The sequence below is a fragment of the Phalacrocorax carbo genome, chromosome 5 (assembly GCF_963921805.1).
Source record: "Phalacrocorax carbo chromosome 5, bPhaCar2.1, whole genome shotgun sequence".
Classification (NCBI taxonomy): domain Eukaryota; kingdom Metazoa; phylum Chordata; class Aves; order Suliformes; family Phalacrocoracidae; genus Phalacrocorax; species Phalacrocorax carbo.
In genome coordinates, this window is record NC_087517.1 from 52,400,263 (window position 1) to 52,426,514 (window position 26,252).

General features: G+C 38.0%; 2 protein-coding genes across 2 annotated transcripts in view; both read right to left on the reverse strand.

Moving 5' to 3' along the window:
- CHID1 (chitinase domain containing 1) overlaps positions 1-8,588 on the reverse strand; it is a 214,033-nt gene extending 205,445 nt beyond the window's left edge. Inside the window, exon 1 of the mRNA XM_064452472.1 lies at positions 8,569-8,588. The gene's annotated coding sequence lies outside the window, so the exon portion shown is untranslated. The remainder of the gene's footprint in view (positions 1-8,568) is intronic.
- Positions 1-26,252, reverse strand: part of MUC6 (mucin 6, oligomeric mucus/gel-forming) — a 71,670-nt gene that overhangs the window by 33,041 nt on the left and 12,377 nt on the right. Inside the window, exons 5-29 of the mRNA XM_064452468.1 lie at positions 25,939-26,026; positions 24,673-24,782; positions 22,602-22,809; positions 20,236-20,358; positions 19,798-19,918; positions 18,760-18,898; positions 18,492-18,596; positions 18,070-18,142; positions 17,662-17,799; positions 16,644-16,805; positions 16,025-16,119; positions 15,249-15,381; positions 14,104-14,353; positions 12,909-12,961; positions 12,694-12,803; positions 11,762-11,913; positions 10,873-11,014; positions 10,289-10,399; positions 7,241-7,426; positions 5,913-6,152; positions 4,594-4,750; positions 3,716-3,859; positions 3,133-3,195; positions 2,076-2,123; positions 127-309 (exon numbers count right to left, since the gene is read on the reverse strand). Coding sequence (XP_064308538.1) covers positions 127-309; positions 2,076-2,123; positions 3,133-3,195; positions 3,716-3,859; positions 4,594-4,750; positions 5,913-6,152; positions 7,241-7,426; positions 10,289-10,399; positions 10,873-11,014; positions 11,762-11,913; positions 12,694-12,803; positions 12,909-12,961; positions 14,104-14,353; positions 15,249-15,381; positions 16,025-16,119; positions 16,644-16,805; positions 17,662-17,799; positions 18,070-18,142; positions 18,492-18,596; positions 18,760-18,898; positions 19,798-19,918; positions 20,236-20,358; positions 22,602-22,809; positions 24,673-24,782; positions 25,939-26,026 — 3,334 coding nt within the window. The remainder of the gene's footprint in view (positions 1-126; positions 310-2,075; positions 2,124-3,132; positions 3,196-3,715; positions 3,860-4,593; positions 4,751-5,912; positions 6,153-7,240; positions 7,427-10,288; positions 10,400-10,872; positions 11,015-11,761; positions 11,914-12,693; positions 12,804-12,908; positions 12,962-14,103; positions 14,354-15,248; positions 15,382-16,024; positions 16,120-16,643; positions 16,806-17,661; positions 17,800-18,069; positions 18,143-18,491; positions 18,597-18,759; positions 18,899-19,797; positions 19,919-20,235; positions 20,359-22,601; positions 22,810-24,672; positions 24,783-25,938; positions 26,027-26,252) is intronic.

A 26,252-nucleotide genomic window follows, 5' to 3' on the forward strand; every position in this document is an offset into this window, starting at 1 on the left:
GTGATTTGGAGTCTTATGCTTGGATGTTGAGACAGCTTGCAATGCTTTCATAGTAGAATAATATCACAACTATGTATAGAGTGTGTTTACTATAATTAATTTTAGACAGTAACACTAAAAACCTACCAGTTGTTGACTTTATTGTGACAAGAGGTGATGCTGATGGAGTTCTTGGAACTGTGATTTTTGATGTTATTGTTGGATTTGTAGTCGCGGTTGATATAGTAGCTGCAGAAGAAGAAATACTAGGTACTCTTGGTAGGGTACTTGTGGTAGAGATGCTCATTACTTTAGGCTGCACTGTTGTTACTATGAGGACAAAAAATCCCAAAATTAAAGGATATGAAATAGTGCTTGATAATCTATTTATAATACACCTATATAAATTGAAAATTATTTTTGGAAGTAAAAACACTACCTTAATAACAAATAGTAGTAACTACTATTAAAACCCATTAGCTTTTAGATGAAACATCTGAGAGAGGTTCTTCATTCATTCCTTTGCTATTACGTGTAGTGAATACATTAGACATGAACTCTTGCAGAATATTTATACATTTCCATTCATCACTTGAAAGTGATTTGGTATAAATACTTCTGTATAGCAGCAGAGGTGGAATTTTATTTTATCATTCACACAGCCGACAGAGTAATGTTTTCCGAATACCATCTGTCTTCAGGGAGATTAATAGAATTTCTAACAAATGTAAAATCACTATATATATATTCATTTCCTGGATCAAGCTGTAGGAGTTTGGTATACTCAGTCATATATTTCCATGAAGACCTTCATCAATTGTTGAAGTGTTCTACAGCCAGTCACCACAAAGAACTGTGATGAAACCTTTGTGAGATTTTGTACATCATAGAATGATAAAATGGTTTGGGTTGGAAGGAAACTTTAAAGTCATCTAGTCCAACCCCCCTGCAATGAGCAGGGACATCTTCAAATAGATCAGGTTGCTCAGAGACCCCTCCAGCCTTACCTTGAATGTTTCCAGGGATGGGGCATCTCCCACCTCTCTGGGCAACCTGTGTCTGTGTTTCACCACCCTTACCATAAAACATTTCTTCCCTACATTGTGTCTGAGTCTACTCTCTTTTAATTTAAAACCATTACCCCCTGTCCTATCACCCCAGGCCCTACTAAAAAGTCTGCCCACATCTTTCTTATAAGCCCCGTTCAAGAATTGAAAGGCTGCAATAAGGTCTCCCTGCAGCCTTCTCTTCTCCAGGCTGAACATCCCCAACTCTCTCAGCCTGTCCTCAAAAGAGAGGTGTTCCAGCCCTCCAGATCATTTCTGTGGCCCTCCTCTGGACCCACTCCAACAGGTCCATGTCTCTCCTGTACTGAGGGCTCCAGAGCTGGATGCAGCACTCCAGGTGGGGCCTCACCAGAGCACAGGGGCAGAATCACCTCCCTCGACCTGCTGGCCATGCTTCTTTTGATGCAGCCCAGCATATGGGTGGCTTTTTGGCATGCGAGCACGCATTGCTGGCTCATGTCCAGCTTTTCATCCTCCAGTACCCACAAGTCCTTCTCTGCAAGGCTGTTCTCAATCCCTTCATCCCCCAGCCTGTACTGATATTGGGGTTTGCCCTGACCCATGTGCAGGACCTTGCACTTGGCCTTGTTGAACCTCATGAGGTTCACATGGGCCCACTTCTCAAGCTCGTCCACATCCCTCTGAATGGTGTCCTGTCCCTCAGGGTTGTCAACTGCACCAGTCAGCTTGGTGTTATCTGCAGAATTCCTGAGGGTGTGCCTGATCACACTGTCCATCAGAGACAAGATAGAAGTCCTTATTTGCTAACAGAGATATTTCATTACTGGTATCTGGAAGTGCCTAAGTATGCTCAGGAAACACTCTTCATAATTTTTTTTCTGAGGATGTCTAGCAAAATTTCTCTGAAAATATTTGTGGTAATTATGATAAAAACTTATTTTCCCTCATTGCATCTTATGCATGTGAAGCTGATGGCACCACTATATCACACAAAAAAGGATATTGCTTACATGTATCAGGACATATATCAGTGTGTAAGTACTGGTTTTGTCAACTGCATAAACTAACCTGTTGAAGGTGAAGATGTTTCAGTAGTTGTACTAGTGCTTTCATCTCCTATTGTGTAAAGGAAGAACAGGTTAAGTTTGTGAGTGAAAACATATTATAATATTCCAAATAAGGCAAATTTCAGATTGGATTGGAAGGATTGTGTTAATTAGGGATATATTCCTGAAAATGCTTAATATTCGATATTCCAGTGTCAAACTTCTTATCAAAGGACTTAAACAATGACAAAGAAATCAATGCATCTCATAATAATAATGAACATGAGTAAGTTTTTGCTATCTTTCTTAAAATTTTCATGTTTAAGGGTACCTCCCTTTTCAGGGATAATGGAAACAGGGTTTTTTTTTGTATTTAAATGAGATCACTAGCTGAGATCCTGATTACACAGGTTACAATTCTGTAATATGAGAAAAATTGTCCTTGAATTTTTTTACATCTGCATGAAAATCCAAACTATGCAGCTAGAGTCTATCCAAAACATTATTTAATAAGATACGTTTTCATAGAAGTAAACCATATGGTAATAAACCTTAAGTTAAAATACTTTAAAAAAAAAATCTCTAAAAAGAGATTTGCTAAGTAGAGTCCATTAGCTAGGTGTGATCCTATTCTATATGTTCTCTTTTTTTATGAAATGAGTTGAATATATCTGAGACCCACAGGTCTGCTGGGGCAGCCCCTCACACAGATCAGGACATCAATGTGTTTTCAGGAAGACCCACATTTTGAAAAGTAACCCCATTTACATTGAACATAACTTTTCATGTTGCTAACTGAAATCAGTCAGGGTCATCAGCTTCTGCATTATAGCATTCCCTATCCTAATCTTTCTTTTAATTAGTTCTTTTCATTCCTTTATTTGCCAACTTTTACAAAACTTTCACATACTAATAGTACAGTAATAGGGTTCTTTTGAAGGAAAGTCATGTTTGGATGAGCACTCATTATTAATTGACAGGTACTAGGAAAAATACATTCTTTGAGAATATACAAATATTTTAGTATGGTTTTTCAGTTACTATAGAGAAAGAATATGATTATATGGGTTGCTGCTTACCACATGGCATGCATCTTTTCTTCTCATGGTCAAAGTATTCATCTCGAGAGCAGTTGTAACAGCCTGAAGAAAGGGGAAGAGAAATTTGTTTTACATTTCTCAGAGAACAGCAATTAATTTATGCTATATATAGTCTAATATCGTACATTTCTGTTATTAAAAAATTGTATCAGTTGCAATATCATCTATTCAGGTAAGAATTTCCAATGTCATCCTCAGAAGAAGGGTCTGCCTATGTAGTAACTTATTTGGTTTCTCCGTCTATATCCATTTGTCTAATAAAATATTAACGGCTCTCTCCACATATTTGCTTACCTAAGTACAGTGTATTCTTTTGATTTTGTGCAAGTCAGAGACTTTCTTCTCAAGACAGGCTGAGCTCAATATAAAGCTAGATGTAGTGCAGGTACTGAACTGATTATGTATTTAAAGCAGTAGAAGTAAGCTGAAGATCAGCAAAACTGCTCCAAAGATAGCATCAATTAGAATATCATTATTTATCTGTGGTACAATTGATTTAAAAAACAGCATTGAAAATAATTACTGTTACTGTTTCCTGGCTTACACTGGTATAGCTTATTACCTTCAATGTTGACATATTTGTAGTTTTGATTTGGACAATTACAAGGCCTGTAATGCCAAGTGCAGTTGTCATTGTTGTAGCCATAGGAATAAGCATCACCATTTCCTGTCCTTTTATGAGAATTATAATACTCACAATAGACAGCTAAAAAAAGTAAAAGTAAGAGAGAAATCAGAATTTTTCAAATTAATGGCATGTTAATTTCAAAGGACAAAAGGCAGGACAAAATAAACAGTTTGAATAAAAAATTTTGTCACAGAAGTTATTAGCTTCTGAAATAAACTGAAATTTACACTCCAGTGAAGTCAGTTTCTTTTTTATAAATGCACTATGCAGGCGTTTCCACAATTTTTAATGCATAATATAGTGAAATGTTGAAAAACAACCATCAAAAATGACAACTCTAGCATTTATTTATAGAACACACATCCTCTTTTTTCTTCTGTATGTGGTATTCTGGAACACCTTGATAACTTTTTCCTCTTTTACAGGAAACACAGCTGTCTCTATTTCCTTGACACCCATACAGAAGGTGATCTCATCATAGCTAAAATGAAACATATTATTTTACAATTTCATACTCCCTTTGCTGACAAACTGGCAGTTCACTATACAATGGCAGCAGGAGAAGCAGTTTGCCTTCTGTGATCATGTTATTTTCTTTCTCATTACTCCATGTCGAAAAGAGAGATAATGTTTTGGTTAATTTAGCACAAATGAAAACTACAGATTTCAAAACCCCGGTGACTGAAGTCAACTATTTACCCAATTTAGGAGGTGCTTATTAAGCAATTACCTATGTTGCCCTATTAATACACTCATAGTAACAATAACAATGATAATCTCAATGTGTTTAAAGAGAGCTTAAAGAAACTTACGACAGAACTCAGGGGTCCTCCAGTCAATGCAGATACCTTTATCTAAGCATGCCATGGCATATACTGCAATGGCATCACACATGCATTCACAGTCCCCTCCAATGTCACAACCACAAGAGTCTCGAACACAGGCCTCATAATATGGCATACGATTCACCTGCATTGGAAAATAAAGTAATGAATTTTCTAGGATTCATTTGTGCCTGCTCGTTAAGAAGGTATTTTTCCCTGGGCTAAACAATACATTTTCCACTAAGTGACAGTAACTAGTATTTCCTCTGAACACTTGTCAAAGCAATTACAATCCCACTTCATATAAATCTTTTTAGCAAGACAGTAGGTGCATCCACATCAACAATAGAAACTGGTGATGTTTTGCCAGATATGTGTTTCTAAATTTGTACTAGACCACTCCTGAATATATGCATAGCCAGCTAAAAAAAATCCCAAATCCCCACATTCATTCAGGCACAAGTGTCTAAGTTCATCAGCTGTACACCCTTTATTGATATGCATGAGCACTGCAGCATTTAGGTTGGATATTAGGAAAAGGTTCTTCACCCAGTGGTTTGTGGAGCACTGGAACAGGCTCCCCTGGGATGTAGTATTGGTGTCAAGCCTGGTGATATTCAGGAAGCACTTTGACAATGCCCTCAGACACATGGTGTGAATTTTGGGGTTGTCCTGTGCAGGGACAGGAGTTGGACTCAATGATCATTGTGGGTCCCTTCCAACGCAGGACATTCTATGGTTCTATGATTCTATGATTATCCACATTCCTCACTTGTTTTCACCTCCTGAAAACAGACATTTTTCATTCAGAAGGCCTGATGAATCTTGTGATATTTTAATTTCCACAAAGTTGGCAACTTAAAACAAATAGGAGAGTTGATGTTATCTTCCTCTTGGGCTGATCTACATCTTCTAAGTAATACTGTTGATTTACTGATGAGAACAAGTGTTTTCAGGCTTTTCTTAAGTCTGGTTGTCTTAACAAAGGCTAGATGTTTTCAGAAGAGTAAACAGTGCATTGATCAGTATCTGACATCATCAACAGACTGGCTAATTTCTGATACTTAAGTCTTCATTCTGACATTTTTAACTAATCAGTTAATACCAGACTTAGATTTTGTGTTTACAAAAGGGCAGGTGAAGTGCAAATAAGAAAGGATTTAGATTAACATAAATAAGAGCCATAAGCTATTTTATATATATTTTGTTAAAACATTTTGAGGAAGAGAAAATCAAGTGTTGATGTGCAAGTATTTTTGAAGAATACAGGTTATGCCTATAAATAAAAAGGCCAAATCAATTCTTACCTTGTTGTGACAGGCAGAAAAGGCTTGGCTGTTGATGATGGAACATGTCTTTTCTGCCCATGCTTTACGATAAGGGTTCTTGCTACAGGGGTCCACTACAAAGTATACATCTGCACAGAGAGGATTCTCTTTCCAAGAATTGACAAATTCCAATTCATTTGATGCCACATACTTGCTTCGAGTTTCAAAATCATCCTTCATATTGCCATTATAGTTCCCACACAAACCGCATACGGTTTCCTCAATTAAATGAAAGCAGCAAGGTCAGTTCAGCAAGTTGCGGTTACTCACTTTCCCTTTTGATTACTGACAATTTCCTATGCTTTAGTAGTGAATGTGATCTACAGATACTCTCTTATACATTCTTAGCATCTTGTGCTTGAGGTTCTTCCCATCAGTGGATGAATGTGTTTCTCCTCTGAACTGTAAACTGTCATCATTTAGAGATCAAATTCAACCATGCAGTTGTATAAAATACAAGCACCTAGCTCAAAAATTTCCTTAATGAAGTAATCACTTAAAAATCATACTCTAGTGAAAATCTCTGCTGTTTTGGAGATAATGATTAAAATGAATTAATAGTAGTGTCTCTGAAGAACTTTTTGCCATCATAGAGAGTCAAGGTAACTGTCATCAAATGTTCTGTTCAATCTGAATTGAGGGACAATTTACTGAGGAAGTGTCATGGCTCAGCCTCAGCTGGCAACTGAACACCACGCAGCCACTTGCTCACTCCCTCCCCACCCCTGTGGGATGGGGAAGAGAATTGGACGAGCAAAAGAACTTGTGGGTTGAGATAAGCACAGTTTAATGATTACAGTAAAACAATAATAATAATAAGAAGAATGATTATGATAATAATGACAATAATGTTAACATAATAAAATGGAAAAGGAAGGGAAAGCGGAAAAAAAAGGAAAAAAACCCCACAGAAACACAAATGATACAACCGCTCACCACCCGCCGACCGATGGTGCCTGTCCCCGAGCCGTGAATGCTTCCTCCCTCCCCCAGCCAGCTCCTCCCAGTTAACATACTGGGCATGACGTTACATGATATGGAATATCCCTTTGGTCAGTTTGAATCCGCTCTCTTAGCTGTGCCCCCTCCCCTCCCGGCTTCTTGTGCACCCAGCAGAGCATGGGAAGCTAGAAATGACCTTGACTAGTACAAGCGCTGCCCAGCAACAGCCCAAACATCTGTGTGATATCGCAACCTTTTTTTTTTTTTTTCCATGCTAAGTTCAAAGCACAGCACTATACCAGCTAGAGTGAAGAAAATTAACTCTGTCCCAGCTAAAACCATGACAGGAAGTGATTCTGCAATACCTGCGTTTCTCTGGAGATCTTGATGAAGAAGTTCATGTGCTTATTCCAGATAAGGGTCATGTTGTATTTTCCTGGGATAATGATATCAAACATCAGGTAAAGGGCGTTCTTTTTCACATTATACTGTACTCCAGGATTCTCCCCAGAAATAGTGAAGGTTTCATCTCGTAGTATGAATGTTAAATTCTGGAAGAAAACTTATTTAGATGTTATAACTTATCAACTTTCAGTATTTTCCTTACTCTGTGTTACATTGCTGAAGATCAGATGCTGGGTCGATGAAGGGAGAGCAGTAGATGTTGTCTATCTTTACTTCAGTAAGGCATTCAACACTGTCTCCCACAGCATCCTCACAGGCAAGCTAAGGAAGTGTGGGTTGGATGAGTGGACAGTGAGGTGGATAGAGAACTGGCTCAACAACAGAACTCAGAGGGTCGCGATCAACGGGGCAGAGTCTGGATGGAGGCCTGTCAATAGTGGTGTTCCCCAGGGGTCTGTGCTGGGTCCAGTCTTGTTCAATACATTCATCAGTGACCTGGATGATGGGATAGAGTGTAACCTCAGCAAGTTTGCTGATGATACCAAGCTGGGAGGAGTGGCTGATACACCAGAAGGCTGCGCTGCCATCCGGCGAGACCTGGACAGGCTGGAGAGCTGGGCCGAGGGGAAACTCATGAAATTCAGCAAGAGCAAGTGCAAGGTCCTGCACCTGGTCCTGCACCAGTACAGGCTGGGGTCAGAACTACTGGAAAGCAGCTCTGTTGAGAAGGACCTGGGAGTGCTGGTGGACAACAAGCTGACCATGAGTCAGCAACGTGCCTTTGTGACCAAGAAGGCCAATTGTATCCTGGGGTGCATTAAAAGGAGTGTGGCCAGCAGGCCGAGAGAGGTTATCCTCCCCCTCTACTCTGCCCTGGTGAGACCACATTTGGAGTACTGTACCCAGTTTTGGGCCCCCCAGTTTAAGAAGGACGTGGAACTGCTTGAGCAAGTCTAGCAGAGAGCTACCAAGATCATCAGGGGGCTGGAGCATCTCCCTTATGAGGAAAGGCTGAGAGATTTTGGTTTGTTTAGCTTGGAGGAGAGAAGATTGAGGGGGGATTTCATCAATACCTATAAATATCTAAAGGGTGGGTGTCAGGATGATGGGACTAGGCTCTTTTCAATAGTGCCCAATGACAGGGCAAGGAGCAATGGGCACAAGTTGGAACACAGGAAGTTCCACCTCAATGAGAAAAATCTTCTTTCCTGTGAGGTTGGCAGAGCAGTGGCACAGGCTGCCCAGGGAGGCTGTGGAATCTCCTTCCCTGGAGACATTCAAAACCCACCTGGAGGCGTTCCTGTGCCCCCTGCTCTAGGTGTCCCTGCTCAAGCAGGGGGTTGGACAAGATGATCTCCAGAGGTCCCTTCCAACCCCTACCATTCTGTGATTCTGGCCCCTGTGCTCTGGTGAGGCCCCACCTGGAGTGCTGCATCCAGCTCTGGAGCCCTCAGTACAGGAGAGACATGGACCTGTTGGAGTGGGTCCAGAGGAGGGCCACAGAAATGATCTGGAGGGCTGGAACACCTCTCTTTTGAGGACAGGCTGAGAGAGTTGGGGATGTTCAGCCTGGAGAAGAGAAGGCTGCAGGGAGACCTTACTGCAGCCTTTCAATTCTTGAACGGGGCTTATAAGAAAGATGTGGGCAGACTTTTTAGTAGGGCCTGGGGTGATAGGACAGGGGGTAATGGTTTTAAATTAAAAGAGAGTAGACTCAGACACAATGTAGGGAAGAAATGTTTTACGGTAAGGGTGGTGAAACACAGGCATAGGTTGCCCAGAGAGGTGGGAGATGCCCCATCCCTGGAAACATTCAAGGTAAGGCTGGAGGGGTCTCTGAGCAACCTGATCTATTTGAAGATGTCCCTGCTCATTGCAGGGGGGTTGGACTAGATGACTTTAAAGTTTCCTTCCAACCCAAACCATTTTATGATTTTATTTTACAGACTTTTCTAACCCTCTGGAGTTGTTTCATTTGCATATGCAAGTTTTCATGGGAAATAAAAATATCTTTCATTGTCTACCATCATTGTTAGGTGTGCTAGGTCTCTGACTGCTTTTGGTGGAAATAATATCATCATCTATATGCAGCCAGCAGAGTAGAGGAAGTATGTTTTCATATGTTCCTAAGAATAATCAAAAGGTTACAGAGAAAATAGCTGTTTGTTTTGAGCTTTATTACTACCTCCCACTGTCATGTGACTCTTACAACTTCACTCCTGCCATACTGCAGTGTTTCAATATCTAGATAATGAACAGAAAGGTTTGTCTGGAGCATGCATTTATGAATCTGGATTCTAAGTGAACAAACTTTTTCACCACGGCACTGACCAGCTGAAACTGCCAGTATTTAGTTGGTAATGTGGCAAATGTGTACTGCTTGTAGTGACTTCTCCTTGGGATAAAGTCTCATCTGTCCATATTCTTCTCTCTGTCAGATAATGAAGGACTCTAAGATATACTAGATACTACTTGGTGTTACTGTCCTATAGAACTGAGAACAGTAAAACTTATCGTATTCTGGAGGCTGTCAGACAGTAGTGGAAATGAGGATAACTGCTCATTGCTGTAGTTTCAGAGATGTATCTCAGGTAAGACCTGGATATATTTTGAATTACAGATATTAGCTGGACTTAGAGAAATCTGAGAGATTTTGCTCATCATCCATGATGAGAATGCCTCAACTTTATGCTATCATTTTCCTGAGTTTGGCAGGGGGGCAGAGGGGGAGGAAATCAGTATCTTTTGACCAAGCAATTCACTGCTGAGTCAGCAAAGTTCAAAATTTTATAGCTTGTACGTAGGCAAGAAACTTAAAGACTGAAACATTGACATGAGAATTGAAGAAAACCTGATGGCAATTCCTACTAAAACTGAAGCTCTAGGTTTAGCACATAATTTCACTTACAAGACATCACTTCAAAGTCACAGCTTAAACTTCCAAATGTGAATCAAACATGTGCTTAAAATAGCTATTCAGCTGGATAACAGCAGAATGAAGATCTTACCCCGAGGTAAATACTGATGGATCTGGAGCATGTAACCCCTGATTTCCCACAGACAACATTCTCAGTAACAATTTTGAAAGAGGAAACAGGTCTATTAACACTGCAGCCATCCTAAAAAAACCAAAACAAACATAAGAGAACAAAACCCCAATAGACCCTGTGTCTGGAATCTTCCAACTTAAAACATAAAAGCATGAAGAAGTAAAGAAAGTTTAAACATGTTATGATGGATTCTGCCTGTTTTGGGAAGTGATGACCTCTGATTTGGTAGTTAAACTGACATCACTTCCCTAAAGGATATAGTTGGCTGGTACAGAACACATACGTATCAATGACTATTTAAACACATTATTAAATCTAAAACTGGTTGTAATTGCATGAAAAAGCTGTGTTTCTAGAACTAAAGCCTTTTCATCTTAAGTATTGAAGTAAGCAGAAAATATAAAACCATGTTAAGTCTTTATAAAGATTCAAAGTGCTCTACTGGTTATAGATGCATCGTAGGATATTGGCATTAGCTATTTAAATCAAGCTATTTCTTGATGCTGAGATACTGCCAAAATAAGCAGTAGAAGGCAGATTACCATAGCTAATATGTATTCACAGCTGCCATCAAACACAAAACGCTGTCCATCAAAAGTGGTGATGTGGCCTTCTCCATACAGATTACACGTTGAGGAACACTTTGATTTCTGAACGCATTTCCATTTGCCTTTTGTGCAAGTGCTGGGAGTGAGAAGAGAAACCATACTCAGATTTCAAAGAAATGCCACCTTAACCTGCTTCTTTTCATACACAGGCACTTTTATAGATAAGATGTTAATTTATATGACTTGTGTACACTGTGACCAAGTTACAATTAATATAAGAACCATAACTAAAAGTTATGGACTACCTAGAAAATTAATTAATTAGAAAAAAGAAATCTTGAGTAATATTTGCTTTCTTTTTTCATGAAAGAAAGAATGTAAAACTCATTTATTTTTTCTCTTAATGAGAACAGATGCCACTGTTCTGTGTAGTTTGGGTGGTAGTGGTGGTTTTTTAATACTAGGTTAGTAACTGGAAAGGGAATAAAGTACTTTAAGAATGCTGCTAAAGAGATGGAAACAATCTTTTTGGGGGTTGGTTTTATCTACAGACAAGAAGGAAGACTGTGCCCTTATCTTTATTTAGGTGGAGCTGTTAATCCTTGACCTTATGTAGATTACAGTTACATGCCCTACTGGATGCCCTTAGTTCTGGATACGCATGTGGCAGAAATTATCCCTGAAGCCAGTACCGTGACTCTTTTATCTATACATATATATTGTAAAATGTTAAGCTTCTTATTATCACCTCTGTGCTTTGTCACTGTATTCCTTCCATTCAGCTGTTGCCATTTCCTACTCTCCTGTCAACTAAACACTTTTGTTACATAGTTGTATGGTTTAGTGAACAATGATTCTGCAAATGCAAAACTGTAATTCTTACCAGATCTCGCATTCTGTTTGGATCTGTTCACCTTTTCCATAAGCAAGACCACCATATTCACATGGACATTCCTCAGCTGCAACACATTTGCCATCAAGATTTTCATATAGCCCATCAGCACAGACACAGCCAGATTCACATTTAGTGGGTATCTGGTAAAGACCAACAGATGGCAAAATGAAAAGAAATGTGAAATGCATTTTATCTAGTATGTGAATGGTGTCAAGAGTGAACCTGTGCTAAGTTCTAGTTTTGACTTGATTTCAGTTTTGTAATTTTCCTTCTAGTAATATACTAGTCAACTGAAGTAGTTTCACTGGAGTTGTAAGATATACCTGTTGTGTGGGATATTAAACATACTTAAAGACTCTGAAAGATTTATCTTTCATTGCTACCAATCTTTCAGACAGAGTACAGCAGAAGTTTCTTTATATTAAGGAAGCTTATTACGATTGTTCCAATTAGTCTGTTTCCTTAATATAAAGGCATAAGAAAACCCTATCAGGATAGGCCAGAGGTTCACCTAGCTTAAGTGTCCTGTATCCTGTGACCATCAGCAGCATACAGTGGGGAAAGAATGGAACAGGAAGCATCAATCACCTATTCTATCAGTTTCCAGTGACATGCAGCTCAGGAGTACCCGAGCCAGAGGTGATAGCCATGTAGTTAAGAATCCTTAATGGATTTTTTCTATTAATTTGATAGAATTTAATTCATTAATTCATGCAATTTAATTCCTTTAATCACTTCTTGAATATATGTAAGTTTTTAGTGTCCACAGTCTGCTGAAGGAAGTCTGACGTTTAGCTGTATGACATTAGAAGAAATACCTGCTTTCTTTTCACTAGAAGGAATGTAGTCAAGTTCTAAGTAACAACTAGAACATTCTTCCTCTCTCAAGAGGATAAATATCCCAGAGCTGTGAAACTCACACATTCAATTCCAGTAGCCAGCATCTGACAGGTAGGGGCACATGCAGCTCCATACTTGTTTTCTAAACTGTCAGAACATGATACATATTTCTTAGGAGCTTTGCAGCTTTCTAGGAAAAAGGAAAAAAACCAAGCATTGGAGATATTGTGAGGTAGCAATTTTGCAATATAGTGGGAAAGAATATGTTACTAAGTAAACCATATCAGACCCATACCTGCAAGATTTTGAGGTTTGCCCGTGCAACTTAGCCTTCCATTAACGCAGTAGCTGGGGGGGGGAGAAAAGACATTTAAATGCAACGCTCTCATAAGTCAGAAATTTTTAAATTTTTTTTGCAAAATGGCTTCTATGTTTCTCACCATTGGAAATGTTTCATTTATGTTACTAGCTCCTCCTCATCCTTCAAAATGGAATGTGAGTCAACTTGCCTCTCTTTGCATTTTGTAGCATACAGTAACACCAGTTTTGAAAGTGAATAGTAAGCCATTCACTATTATGATGGCATATCAGGTCATTCTTAAGGTTTGTATAGAGCTGTCCAGATGTTGTTGACGATATCTCCTACTAGGAATAAGCAGTTCTTACCTATTATTTTGTATTTTTTTCCTTAACATTTCCAAGCTTAAGGTAAGTAAAATGGTTTTGGTTCATTTAAGAATCTTTGTATTTTAGGAAATGGCAAAAAAAGGTGTCTCTAAAAACTAAATTTTTGCTATTAAAAATAAAGGAGACTGTACTGGTTTTGGCTGGAATGGAGTTAGTTTTCTTCATAGCAGCTCAATGGTGCTGTGTTTTGGATTTGTGACCAAAACAGTGGTGATAACACAACATTGTTTTTGCTATTGCTGAACAGTGTCAAGGCCATCTCTGCTTCTCAGGCTGCACCACCAGTGAGTAAGCTGGGGGTGCACAAGAAGCTGGGAGGGGACACAGCCAGGACACCTGACCTGAAATGACCAGAAGATATTCTATACTATAAAACATCAGGCTCAGCTATAAAAGCTCAGGAGAAGAAGGAGGAAGGAGGGATGTTTGGAGTTATGGCACTTGTATTCCCAAGGAACTGTTATGCATGACAAATTCATACTTTCCTGGAAATGTCTAAACATTCACCTGCTGACAGGAAGTAGTGAATTAATGTCTTACTTAGCTTTGATTGCACATGCTGCTTTGCTTATCAAATAAGCTTATTTTTGCTTATTAATAATAAAATTATTAAACTGTATTTATCTCAACCCACAAATTTTCTTGCTTTTGCCCTTCTGATTCTCTTCCACATCCAGCTGAAGCGGAGTGAGCAAGCAGCTGTGTGGTGCTTAGCTGCTTACTGCCATTAACCTTCAGCTGAGACACATGAAGAGCCCTGTCTCCATTTTCAGTCTGTTCATCTTTAAACTTGACACACTTACCAGGTAATCCCACCAGTTATTGTTGACTGGTCAGGCAAGATGTACTTTCTATCTTCTAAATAGCAGGGACAATGAGATTTATAAACACACTCATTCTTGTGGTTCAAGTACATTCCTTCAGGACAGTGGCAGCCTTCAATAGGGATGTCAGTTGGATGACATTCCAGGGCTCGGTTGGAGAGTGACAAGCATGTCCTGTCACATGCTTGAGTGTTGTAGCTGAATGTTTGGTTGCCAGTACAAGCAATGGCTGTAAAACAAGACAAGAGTATATGTTAATTTACTTATCCTCTTCCTTATGAAATATAACTGTGCTCGTAATGCACTGCATATATTGTGTCAAAGGCTTAAATGCTAAATGCTTCCTATTGCTTCTCTTCCTGTGGATGTGGAGCTTTAGCAAAAAATATTGCAGACCAAGGCTTAACACCAACCATGTAGCTGTTTGGAAGTTTTATGAATGTTAAATATCTATTGCTTCTTTGTGTATCTTGGAATAAAATAATGCAAAGAGAAGCTTTGCAGAAATACCAACGTATTTTTGAGTAACTGTGAAACCTGTGCTTTTGCCTAAGTTGCAGAATAGCAAAATTGCGTCTGCAACCAGAGTTCTTTCTCATTTTACAATACAGTATAGCTTTATTTATGTCTATTCCATCACTTAAAGATCAAGTCCTAGAAGCATCCACATGCTCACCTTAAAGCATAAGAGTAATCTTTTTCATGTAGTCTTAAAATAACAATCCTTTTCTGAAACAGACTAGAAGGTTATTCAAAAGTTGGGTATCTATTATCCCATTTCGGCTTTCCTCTTCTTTCTGTTCACTGGATTCCTCATTACTCTTAAGATGATTTGGACACTGTTTACAATACTGCTTTACCATTTAAGATTTTCTTTGTGTTATGACATGTCTGTGAAGTCAGCAGCTCCTGGCAATATGCCTTTTATACCTGCTGGTTGGCCTGCTTGAGCAATAAGTAGTCATTTTCTAACGACTGACAAGCATTTTTAAAATACGGTCTTGCTTTTATTCAGTTTTGTCATAGGTGAATAAAACATGGGAATATTCCTAATGGAAACAAATAGACTTGCATGCATGCATTCATCTGACAGCAGACTATTAAGAGTTTGTTCAGTTACTTACTACAGTTGTCCATACTGTTTCTCCAGTCCTCAAGGATTAAACCCATTGAAGCGCATATTCGTGCATATGATCCCAGAGCAGAACAAATATAAGGAAAGGTCTCTTCATAATTACAGGCTTGGTAGACACATCTCTGAAACCCAATACATGAAGAGTATGCTGTTACTGGGGAGAGGACATCTGGAAGTGCTAAACCCTGGAGGTGTTTAAAAGATGTGTAGCCATGGTGCTTAGGGACATGGTTTAGTGGTGGACTTGGCAGTGTTAGATTTACAGTTAGACTCAATGATCTTAAGGGTCTTCTTCAATCTAAGTGATTCTTCAATTCTAGGTTTCTATGCTGAATTGCAGAGGTAAGTAATGGAAAACCCATATTATTGCATAACTAAAACATGAAAAAGATCAGATTAATTGCCTGATTGGCAAGAATAAAATATACTCAGCACCTAAAAAATGCCTTTGTTTATTTGCTGCTTTTCATTTTTAATTTTCAAAATGTTTTGTCGTGATTGGCAAATATAATGAGCTCAATTATGCACATGGAAAAATCAATACTTTGTGAAGTTAAAGTTGTTGACAGGGAGAACTGTAGCATGAGTGAAAATACCTTCTGATTCATAGGGATGGGACTGGGGCCTATGAACAAACAGACTTTTAGTGCCTTATTTTCCTTAGCTTCTATGCATTGCTGATCCATATGAGTGGGATATTGTATATGAGTACATTTTAGTCCATATTTGGACTCCCTCTGTACGTTGACTATCATAATTTCCTACCTTGTAGAAATGAATAGGGTTCACCACAGCATGGCATTTCTCAAACACTGTACCCTTCTTGGTAAGAATGGAGCAATGAGTCTCAGCAGATATTTCTGATAAAAGTAAATCATGGACATTAAACAGAGAGATTTAGGAAAAAGAAATGAAAAAATTAAAAAGAAAAAAACAGCCTGGACACATGACTCTAGCTGAGCTTTTGGTGATGATGGATTGAACAAAAGGACAACTTTTGCAGACTGTACTTTTGTTCAAACAACTGAGTAGCTTTTCTTTTTTTTTAAAGACCAACAGCAACAGAGACTTGAGAAGGGAAAGCCTGGATCCTGGATTTCAATCACAGCACTGCTGAGCAAGTCTAATAAAACATTCATGGACATGGAAATATCACCCAAAACTTCTCATTGATCATCTCAATCCCAGATTTCTAGAATGGGATCTGAAAAGCTTTCACTAGATATGTATTCTAGAAATCAGAAATGTCTTGGTGACAGAATTTGTGATGTTCAATTGCCTCAGTCTCTGCTTCTCTCAAACTCTCTCAGTCCCCTGGTAGGCTTACGGAAGTGTCAGACAAAGCCAGCTGGGGAGATCAGTTACAACAGGATCATCTACTTACTGTTCAGTTGACTCAAAGCGCAAGGGTCGGTATCTCTCTCTAAGGCAGGATGGCAATTTCCTGCCCTCCAGGAATCTACAAACAGGGATGCTGTCCCTTCAGTGATATCCATGCTAGTCATGAAGTCATCTGTAGTGTCTCCATTGTAATTGCCACACAAACCTAATAACATCAGAAATGCAAGTGGTGGCTGAAAATTAGAGAATGTGTACACATTGTGGTTCACAATGGAGAAAATTGATTCAAAAGTTCTACATGGAGTGTCAGTTAATACTGTAGGTCAAGTAGCCAGAGAATCTCAATTATGTACGCATTCAATCACTGAGCCTCTGCATTCTCAAGTTAAGATTGTCCACTTCTATTCAATGACAAATTCATACATAAGTTTTTGTCTTGTTTTTAGAAAAAAACTTTTCCAGCAGTTTTAAATCATGTAAAAGAGAAAGGCCATGAAATACTTCTGCAGTTACACATGTTTTCTTATATATATAAAATCTGTAATGACAAAGAATATAGATTTAGACTTTTTTAAAAGCTAAAGCCTCTCTGTAATTCCCCATAGATAATTAGAATGCAGGATATGCCTTTGTGGCTAATGTTGCTGTGCAATAAACACAAATGTCTCCATCTGGTGCTTATCTGCTGAGAAGCTTTTAGATTCTTAGGCTCATTGTGTTTACAGTGATCATGCGCTGGGTTCAAAGAACCATGTGCTTCAAGATGTAGAGACCACAGAGAACGCAGTAAAGCACATACTGAAAAAGGCACACACACATAAAACATGTGAAGAACAGTACTGTATTACACATGAAAAATGTCACCCATCTAGTTTCTTTGATTCATTTTAAAGTTAGTAGTGAAAACAAAATTCTTAGCACATCGGTTTTTCAGTGCAGGTATTTTTGTTGTTTTTCCTTTGAATCCAGAGAAGAAAGTTTATTCCTTAAAGGATGAATACTAAGCTTTTGAAATTACACTCCCTAAATTTTCTCCTTCATATGGGGACTAGATTTCTTACCTAGGGTTCTGCCTCTGAATTGTGATCCAACTTTCACATAGGCCTGGAACACAGGTGATGTTTGAACTAGAAGCTCCAGCCCGAAGGTTGTATACATTTGAACATACATCGAGGACTGTCTGAAAACAGTAACGTTTCCTAAAAGAACAAGGGTATTTAGAAATAGAGATTTCAATGCATATGGTATTGCAAAGTAATTATTTTAATGCATATGTAAGTGTTCTAGCATTCTGTCTACAAGCCTTCTCCTTCCACACACAACCCTCCACAGGGAGACAGATGCAATGAGAAAGATTTTAATCTTCCTCTAAAACCTCTGCTATTGGCAGTTGCGAGAGAAAACACAGTGGGTTGTGTAAAACAGACATTCAACATAATTTGGCTTTATATATATTCCCTTTTCTTTACCTGATTTGTAAGGTAGCTGCTTAAGTTCATCATCATCAGTAAGGAGTTCATTCTGAGAAATCACAATTTTATCCTGTAAGAAAAGGACATGAATCAGAAGTAATTATCTGTACTGATGATATTCATATGTTCTTTAACTTAAGCAACTGTATTGTTAATGACCTATACAACAGAAAAAGATTGATTCAAGCTTTTTCTCACGTTATTCCATTATGCTTTCAGTTTTCACTTTGAAAACACTCTAACTTCCTGAGTTAATGTGGCAACGGAGATCTTTAGTCTATATGCATGAACTGGAACGTATCTTTAGTATCTGTCCCCCATAATTTTTCAGTTCAGGCTATTAGCAATGACTTTAAGTATTTATTTTGCTAATCTGGTTGCTGAAATGCTGGATAGAACCTGTGGAGGGCAATACTTACCTTTGTAGATAGGTAAATAAGAGCACTAAGTGACGTCTCAGAATGGGAATAACCAGACTTTTCATATACAGCCATTAGGGTTCCATTGTGTGGCAGGCTGGAACTCTGGAGGAAAATAGTGCAAAGGGAAATCTGTGTCAGAATAACACTGATTTGTAGAATAAATGTATATCATAGGAAGACCTCAGTTTGTGTTCCAATATGAACCCGAAGACAGACTAAAATGCATCCATTTGATAGTGTGTGTTTCTAGACTGAAGGAAATTACCTTCATAAGAACGTATGTGCAAACCCCATGGAACCTGTATGATCTAGAGTCAAATGTGGTAACAAAGGAGCCTCCTTCCAGCGAACACCTTCCAGGGCAGGGCAAGTCTTTGCAGTTCCACTGACCCATCATACATTTACTGAGGAAAACAAGAAATCCTGTGTAAGGTTATTCCCATACTAAGGCACTTTATACCAGCAGAGGATTTGATCCTCCTGCCTGGAGATTTTGCTGTAGCAAAACCAACAGGCAAGATTGGTTAGTGAACACAGTGTAACATACATATCCATTCTGATCTTTCATTTCCACTGTTTTGAAATTTCTTTTCTTTATGCTCTAAGAACTCAGCCACTCCCTAGAAACGGAAGATGTAATTTGTATCACTTTTCCCCTTATACTTTCTATGCTTTGATTTTCTTTGTCTACATATATCAGTTGAAGTTCTTCATCTTAATTCAAAGTTGCTTAACTCTTGTATGGATTGTCCATAAACTTTTCTGAATAGATAAATCATGAAAAATGCATTCATTGTTGCAGTTCTGAAGATTAAGTCCATTATTTATAATTTATTTTATTTATTAGAATTATGACAGCAAGAGAAGTTACACCAAAAAAAATCCACTCTTCTTTTGAAAAACTTTCCAAATTTACAAAATATTTCTTAAGTAATTATTTTCTGTTGCAAAACAGAAATGTAGTTTTCAGCACTGATTTGGTGATCAGAAACACTGGGATTGCCAGAAAGAAATTGTAAATTCTTTACATAGTTTTGTCCTAATTTTACCTCCACTTTCACAAAGGAGAAAAAAATGGTACTGTTTTGTATGCTTCTGAAGGAGCATTTATATTTGTACATTAATCAGGGAATGAGACATGTACATCTTCAATTACAAATTATGGTTTGTGACAGTCCATGAAGGTGGCCTCAGAGATGGTACAACACATTTGCAGCTGCCCTCCAAAACGTTAGGCTAAATTTTTCAACCACTTGGTGATCCTACTCTCCATCCTCTCATGAAATTACTTGTTGCTACTCACCAGGTCCTACATGCTGCTTTCATTGTCTCACCAGGAGCATAGATTTTCCCATTCAGTGTACATGGACACTGCTTAATGTGAACACATGTTCGATTCTTTGAGATGTCATCAAGAACAGTTCCTGCCAAAGAAGATAAACAAAATGAATAATTTTCCATATCCTTACTTAGCGCTAAAGCTATTATAGCTTGAATGCCTTCCAAAATTAGCTTAAGAATGCTATTCTTGCACAGTCAGTGCCCTTACTTAGAGATCATACTTAAGGACCATGACTATTCAAGACTCCAGTTATATTATGCTAAGAAATAGCAGTTGAACAGCACAATGCCCTGAAATGCACTGCTAGTTCATTATTAAGAAGTCTATACCACTTGACTGGATATATGCCAAAAACATCTGTATGGGCCATTTAGGACATGATGAATACAGAAATGATACCTTCTGGACAAAAGCAACCATAGGTACAGTGACTGGAACAGCTGTACTCTGGGTTGGAACAGGTTTTAATACATGGAGAACCACATTCCTCATAGATTTGGTTAGCAGAACATTTTCCCACAGCTGCAACAAACAGTGAAAGTGTTAAGATTTTTAGAGTGTAAACATAGAAGAATCTCTCATCTACCACCTAGGATGGAGAAGACTTTGTGGTTTCTGGCAATAACGTTCTCTTATCCTGCCTCAGTACTCAATCATCTGAGTATTCATCATCACCATCATATTCACCCTAGCTTTTATTAATATTTTATACCGTATTTATTAGAAACTCCTTTCAGAAGCTTGAAGAATGGCAAACAGGCTATATTGCAGTCTGATAAACTACTACAAATCAAATTTTCTGTAGTATTTAAAGGTTTTAAAGAATATAACTTTTGATCTTCTGTATAGTTCCTGCTTCTCAGACATTATCTGCTTTTCAGAATACAGCTACCTAGCAATTCTAATATATGGAAGTCAGCATATGTTTTATTTATGTGATAAATTCAAGCAGAGATTTTTCCTTATCTGAAAGGGTAAAAATAAGTGAGGTAGGGAAATCGAAGTAGTTGGAGATGAGGATGACAAAATAAAAACAAAGACTAAAAAGTTTATTGTCTTTGTCTATTAGGCATTTATTTGCAAATTCTTAGATTCTCAGCTTTGTCTTTTTGGGGAAACAAGAGTTCCCGTTCCCTTTATTTTTTTTCAAGCTTTGCATTTTATCACTTTACTACCAGTCCTAGTAAAGGTCTACTGGCAGCATGAAACAGCTCTGACTTGGGGAAAACTAGGCTATTTTTTTACTGTGATTAGTAACAATTATTGTACATTTCTGTGAATGCACACAGTGCCTTACTAATATTTATCTGAATTTATAAAATGCATAAGGAGTTTACAATTTTGAAGGATTAAAATCATTTGCAGACCAACCAAAGAATAAAATGGGTTACCCATTTATGTAAGATGGACAACCTTGGAGAAGGAGGGGAAAAATTATTTTAGGAAGAAGTGTAATTTTAAAGTGTTGGGGATAATAATGGAGCCTAGCAAGGAATGTTTTCAGTAAGTATGAGGGAAGAATGAAAGAAAACTCAATATTAAGTACAAAAACTAAAGCGTGGTACCAGTATGCGAAGATCAAGAGGAGAAAAGAAGAATATGGCACCAGAGATGCAGGAAGGGCAAAATGAGGCAAGGCCTCATAAGTAACAATGGTGAGACAATAAACTATGGCAAATTAAACAACGACTTCAGGAATATAATTCAGCTGGGATTTCACTATTTTTATGCTAAAATCTAAATGGTAGCCAGTCTTAAATATTTTTTAAACAGAATAAGAATCAAGGGATAAGGAGAAACATATTCCTGTCAAAGCAATTTATTTTTCAAATTTGTGACCCATGACCATATATTCATATAAAGGATAAATGAAAATATTATTACATTATATGCTTCTGAAGGACACTATCAGGTTAAGCAAGGTCATTTCGAAAGATACTCTTTTTTGGCATGAGCTACATCTCTGGTAATTTAATGTATGAGTCAGTTTAAATTTAACATCAATTTAAGTTACTTTTGACTTTTTTATGATCAGTATCAGTATGATACTGATCAGTATGATCAGTATCAGACTTTTTTATGATCAGTATCCTATAAAACAATGAACCCTGCTACATAACACTGACTGTAGATTGAAGTTTCAGATGGATTCAGAAACACTGCAAAACATGAATCAGCACTTTAATAACAAAAAGACACTTGAAAAAGAGTGAGTCTAATCATGTACAGCTTGGAGAGTAATGGAAGATTTGCTTCCTCTTTACTTCCAATTAGTATCTGTAATTAAGAAGGTTGAGCATCTGAAAATGGATTACTGAAAATCTCCTGTGAATAAAAGGGGCTATGGCAACTGTTAACAAAAAGGTTCAAAGACTTCAGAGGCCATTTAAAAGTTGTCTCTTCATTAGCTAATTTGCTAAGAAAAATAATGAAAACAGCGTACTAAGAAAGAACAGCCTCCTGTTGGAAGTCTAAGAAATTCAACACTTTTCACCTGGTGGATGTCTCTTTCTTTTATCATCACTGATCTAGACATAGGAGCTATGTTTTGTGCTTCCTCCTTCTCTTTTGAGGTTTCCATGCTTTCCTTCTTAATGCTTTACGAAAGACCACTCTTGTTCTCTTAAGAAAATAGTTTGTTTAATCCAAGGTGGTACAGACTTTTCTATCAGTTGATTTAAATTCCAGTTAATTATCATTCTCCCTCTATGTAAAATACAGGAAAGTGAAGTACAATCTTCTATGAACAAAACATTTGAACTTACAGCAGAAGTTTTCAGTTCTCCAGTTGAACACCATTTGGTGGGACATAGCACATTGCCTTGAATACTCTGACAGTGTAGAGCAAGTGCAATTTTTTTGTCCTGGCTGACTGCAGTCCTGCATATCAAGCTGGCAACGAATGACAAATCCATCCTTTGGCACACTGCAGGTTGGTGACACCAAGTTAAGTAGCTGAGAGCAGATCATGGCCTAAATTTAAAAAAAAAAGAAAAAAAAATTTTTCCTAGTAGTGTTTCCCCATTGTGAAAACCACAATAGAATATCACTGCTAGTTATGATTTTCTTGTTGGTTGTTTTGCCTTTTCCCCTCTACAGTTTGACTTAAAATGCATGCGAAATTAACAAATAAAAAGGAATATAAATCCACTGTATAATAGAAGGATCTTGTTATGTTGAATTGGTTCCACTTCTCATTATGCTGGAAATTAAGTCATTCTTTCAGTACCATCAATCCCCCTAAAAATGGCTGAGAACATTATACAGGCAGGAAGTACTTTGCCTCATGGAGATTCAGGTCCAGGACAAAGATCTCTGATGTGAAGATAGCAACATTTATTCCTCTTTGAGCAGATATTTGATGTGTATGTATTGCCTACCATGTTGCCTTTTGCAGTATAAGGTCTCAAAGAGAAACTGTAAAAAGGCTAAACATCCCAGCTAACAGAAGTTCTCCACCAGATCAAAGTAATTTTTTCAGTGTGAATACAAGTAATATTTACAACCCTCTTCTTCACAGAAGTATCTTCCTCACAGGACCTACAGAAACTCCTTTATACCTGCTCTTCTTGTTAAAGAGATACTACAAAACTAATATTTCTCTGTGTTTCTGTTCTGGGAAAATGAGAATCTCAGAAGGATTCTAGCAGGCTCTTCCTCTGTATTATGAAAGCTAAACTTTTTTAGCAAGAGGAATGGTTTCTATGTTTAAATGAAGATATTCTTGGGTTGCTAGAAAAAGAAGATGAAACTATTAAGGAAAAAAGAAGAAAAATTTATTTCAAGAGAGAACTTTTTAAGCATTCTGTAATTACTAGTAACCTATATACTGTATACAAGTACATGAGAATTGCAAAGTAAGATCATATTCTTGTGAGGAAGTACAAATGGAACCAAAGAGCATGATCATTCCATGTAGAGTGAAATGTTTTTTAAAGGATAGCAATGACTACTTGCCATTAGGCATATGGTGACTTTATGGCCTCCTAGGTAGCAAAAAGAACAGGTTTCTGAGAGAAATTGTTTCCATCTCCTCAGCCTGGAAGATCTACCCAGGAGAGACTCAAAACCTAGTAGGACATTGGCCTGGACAACCTACTCTAGCTGACCCTGCTTCAGCAGAGGGGTAAGACTAGATGATCTAAAGAGATGCCTTCCAAGCTAAACCGTTCTGTGATTCTGTAAAATCTGTGTGGAAATGCAAAATTTGAGTTTGCCTGGTTAAACAACTTAACAGGATCATCTTAGGTAGGATTTGATTCCTGTATCTGCAAAATCTAAGCAATAGAAGCCCTTTTGTTCTTTGCTGTTACCAAGCTTCCTCTTTCAACTGTATTTACATGGATGCATCATGTTTCAGGTACACTCTTTTTCTTTTCATCTAGGACTGCAAGTGACAGCAGTTGGTAGTGGTTAGCGCTGTTATGAACGCTGTTATCTGGCAATATGTTTAAAGCATCATTGAATTTCTTCAAGTCTGCGCAGTTTATGTCAGGTCTTTAGTTTTCAATAAAAAGTTCTTTAAAGCTTCACTGGTTTCCATGAATTTCCTGTGACGACCTGCATGAAATTTCAGAAAGCTGTAAGCTAAATGCTGTTAAGTTTATATGAGTGATATAAATCCAGCCTCAAAAATGCCCATGGGCCTTTTTCAAATTGTATCTTAATGCAAAGAACTAATTTTCCTTCTCATATCATGCTATGCAAATTTTGACTTTATCCACTTTCATGGAAGTCCATTTTATGAAACCACTGCCTCTCTGTTGTTGATTTTTATCCATCTTTCTGCTTCTGTTAAGAATCAAGCTGCAGAAAAGCCAAAAAGATCTTTCTTACGTATTTTTGGTGAGGAATGGTGGAAACTGCTATCTCCTCAGACAGGCAGATCTCTGATGGATCATCCATTTTTTGTAATGCTGCAAATTTATATGTATCCAGCAATTTACCTGTAAATTGAAGGGTTATAATTTGTCAGGAAAAAGCCCATGTGGATTTGTTTAATTGTTGCTGTGATGTAGCAAAACTCAGATCCTTCTCTTTGACTGTGAAGGGTCCTACTAATTAATCTTCCTGATGATAACAACTACCTCTTTTGCCCTTTACCTGGAGTTTATTCAATAAAGCATACTTTTATCACCTTGATCATTTCTCTGAGCTATTTTGTAAGTTATCACATCTACTAACTTACATGATACCGGCTGCTACTGTTTTTCTGCTGGCTGTGTTGTCTTTTGCCAGCTGCTATTTCATGCCTCGTCTCCCCATCCCCCATTCTTATATTCTTCCCTGTGTGTGGGGTTAAACTCATCACAACTAAAAAATATTGTATACTTTTTAGAACTCTTTTCCATGATGTGTATAGAAAACTGCATCTGCTGTGTTGATCGGAGGTTAGTTTACTGTGCAATTTAGTGTATCCACACTAGCACTGTAGTTCAGATTAGCAGTGTGCTTTTAAAGCAAATCTTCCAAACATCCCCACTCCATACAATTAGATTTCCATTGTGGAGTGGTCTTGGCATACAGAGCGTCTTTAAGATGAAACCAAGCCAGAAGATGTGCTCCAGGAACGTGTCTAATGAGCTCCCACTGCTAATGGATGTTAGTTCAACAGACCAGATTAGAGTGACTCTGAAATGAACCCCCCAAGCCACATATAGTGCAGATGTCAAATCCTCAGCACCAATTATTTTGTTCTAAAGATCCACCCTTACTGGGACACACTACTTGTTAATGTTCTTGTCCACTATGTTCTTTTTATTATAGCCTCATTCTTGCTTCTGCCTAACGTAATAATTTCCCTTGCTGTGCCTAGCTATGAACCAAGGACTGTTCTGTAAGTTAGGTGAGAGAGTGTGATCCTTACCACCTGTTTCTAAAATATAAGACAGTCCTTATCACTTGCCTGAGGAACACACAATATTATCATCATAGCAAATAATAGTAACACAATCACGATAGGTATGTTGGTGAACTCTGGGAGTGCTTTAGTCAATTCTGAAACTGAGCAAGTAGTCAGAGCAATGTTAGTGCAGTATTAAATTTCCACCTTGACTCAGTTTAACTAGTTCTCCTTCCAACTGACCTGCCCTTAGATCTTACCTTCATTCACAAATTCATTCAATTCAAAACCATCATAGTTTCCACACATTCCACAGGTTTTCCCCATATATTTTTTTTCAGTTAAAACCTAAAATAAAACAAAACAAAACATTTAAAAGGATCCAGAGCTCCAGAGTGGAGGATTGTGCTGGGGGACCCTTCCAAAAGCAGCAAAATTGCGGCAAAGCCACGGCAGCAAAAGCGCAGGGAGAGAAAGGATACCCCATCCCCCTTTCCAAAGTGGGAAGGAGTGAGCTTCTGATGAGAGGCAGCTCTGACTCAGTGTGGGCCAGGGCATGAGTGACGGCAGCCAA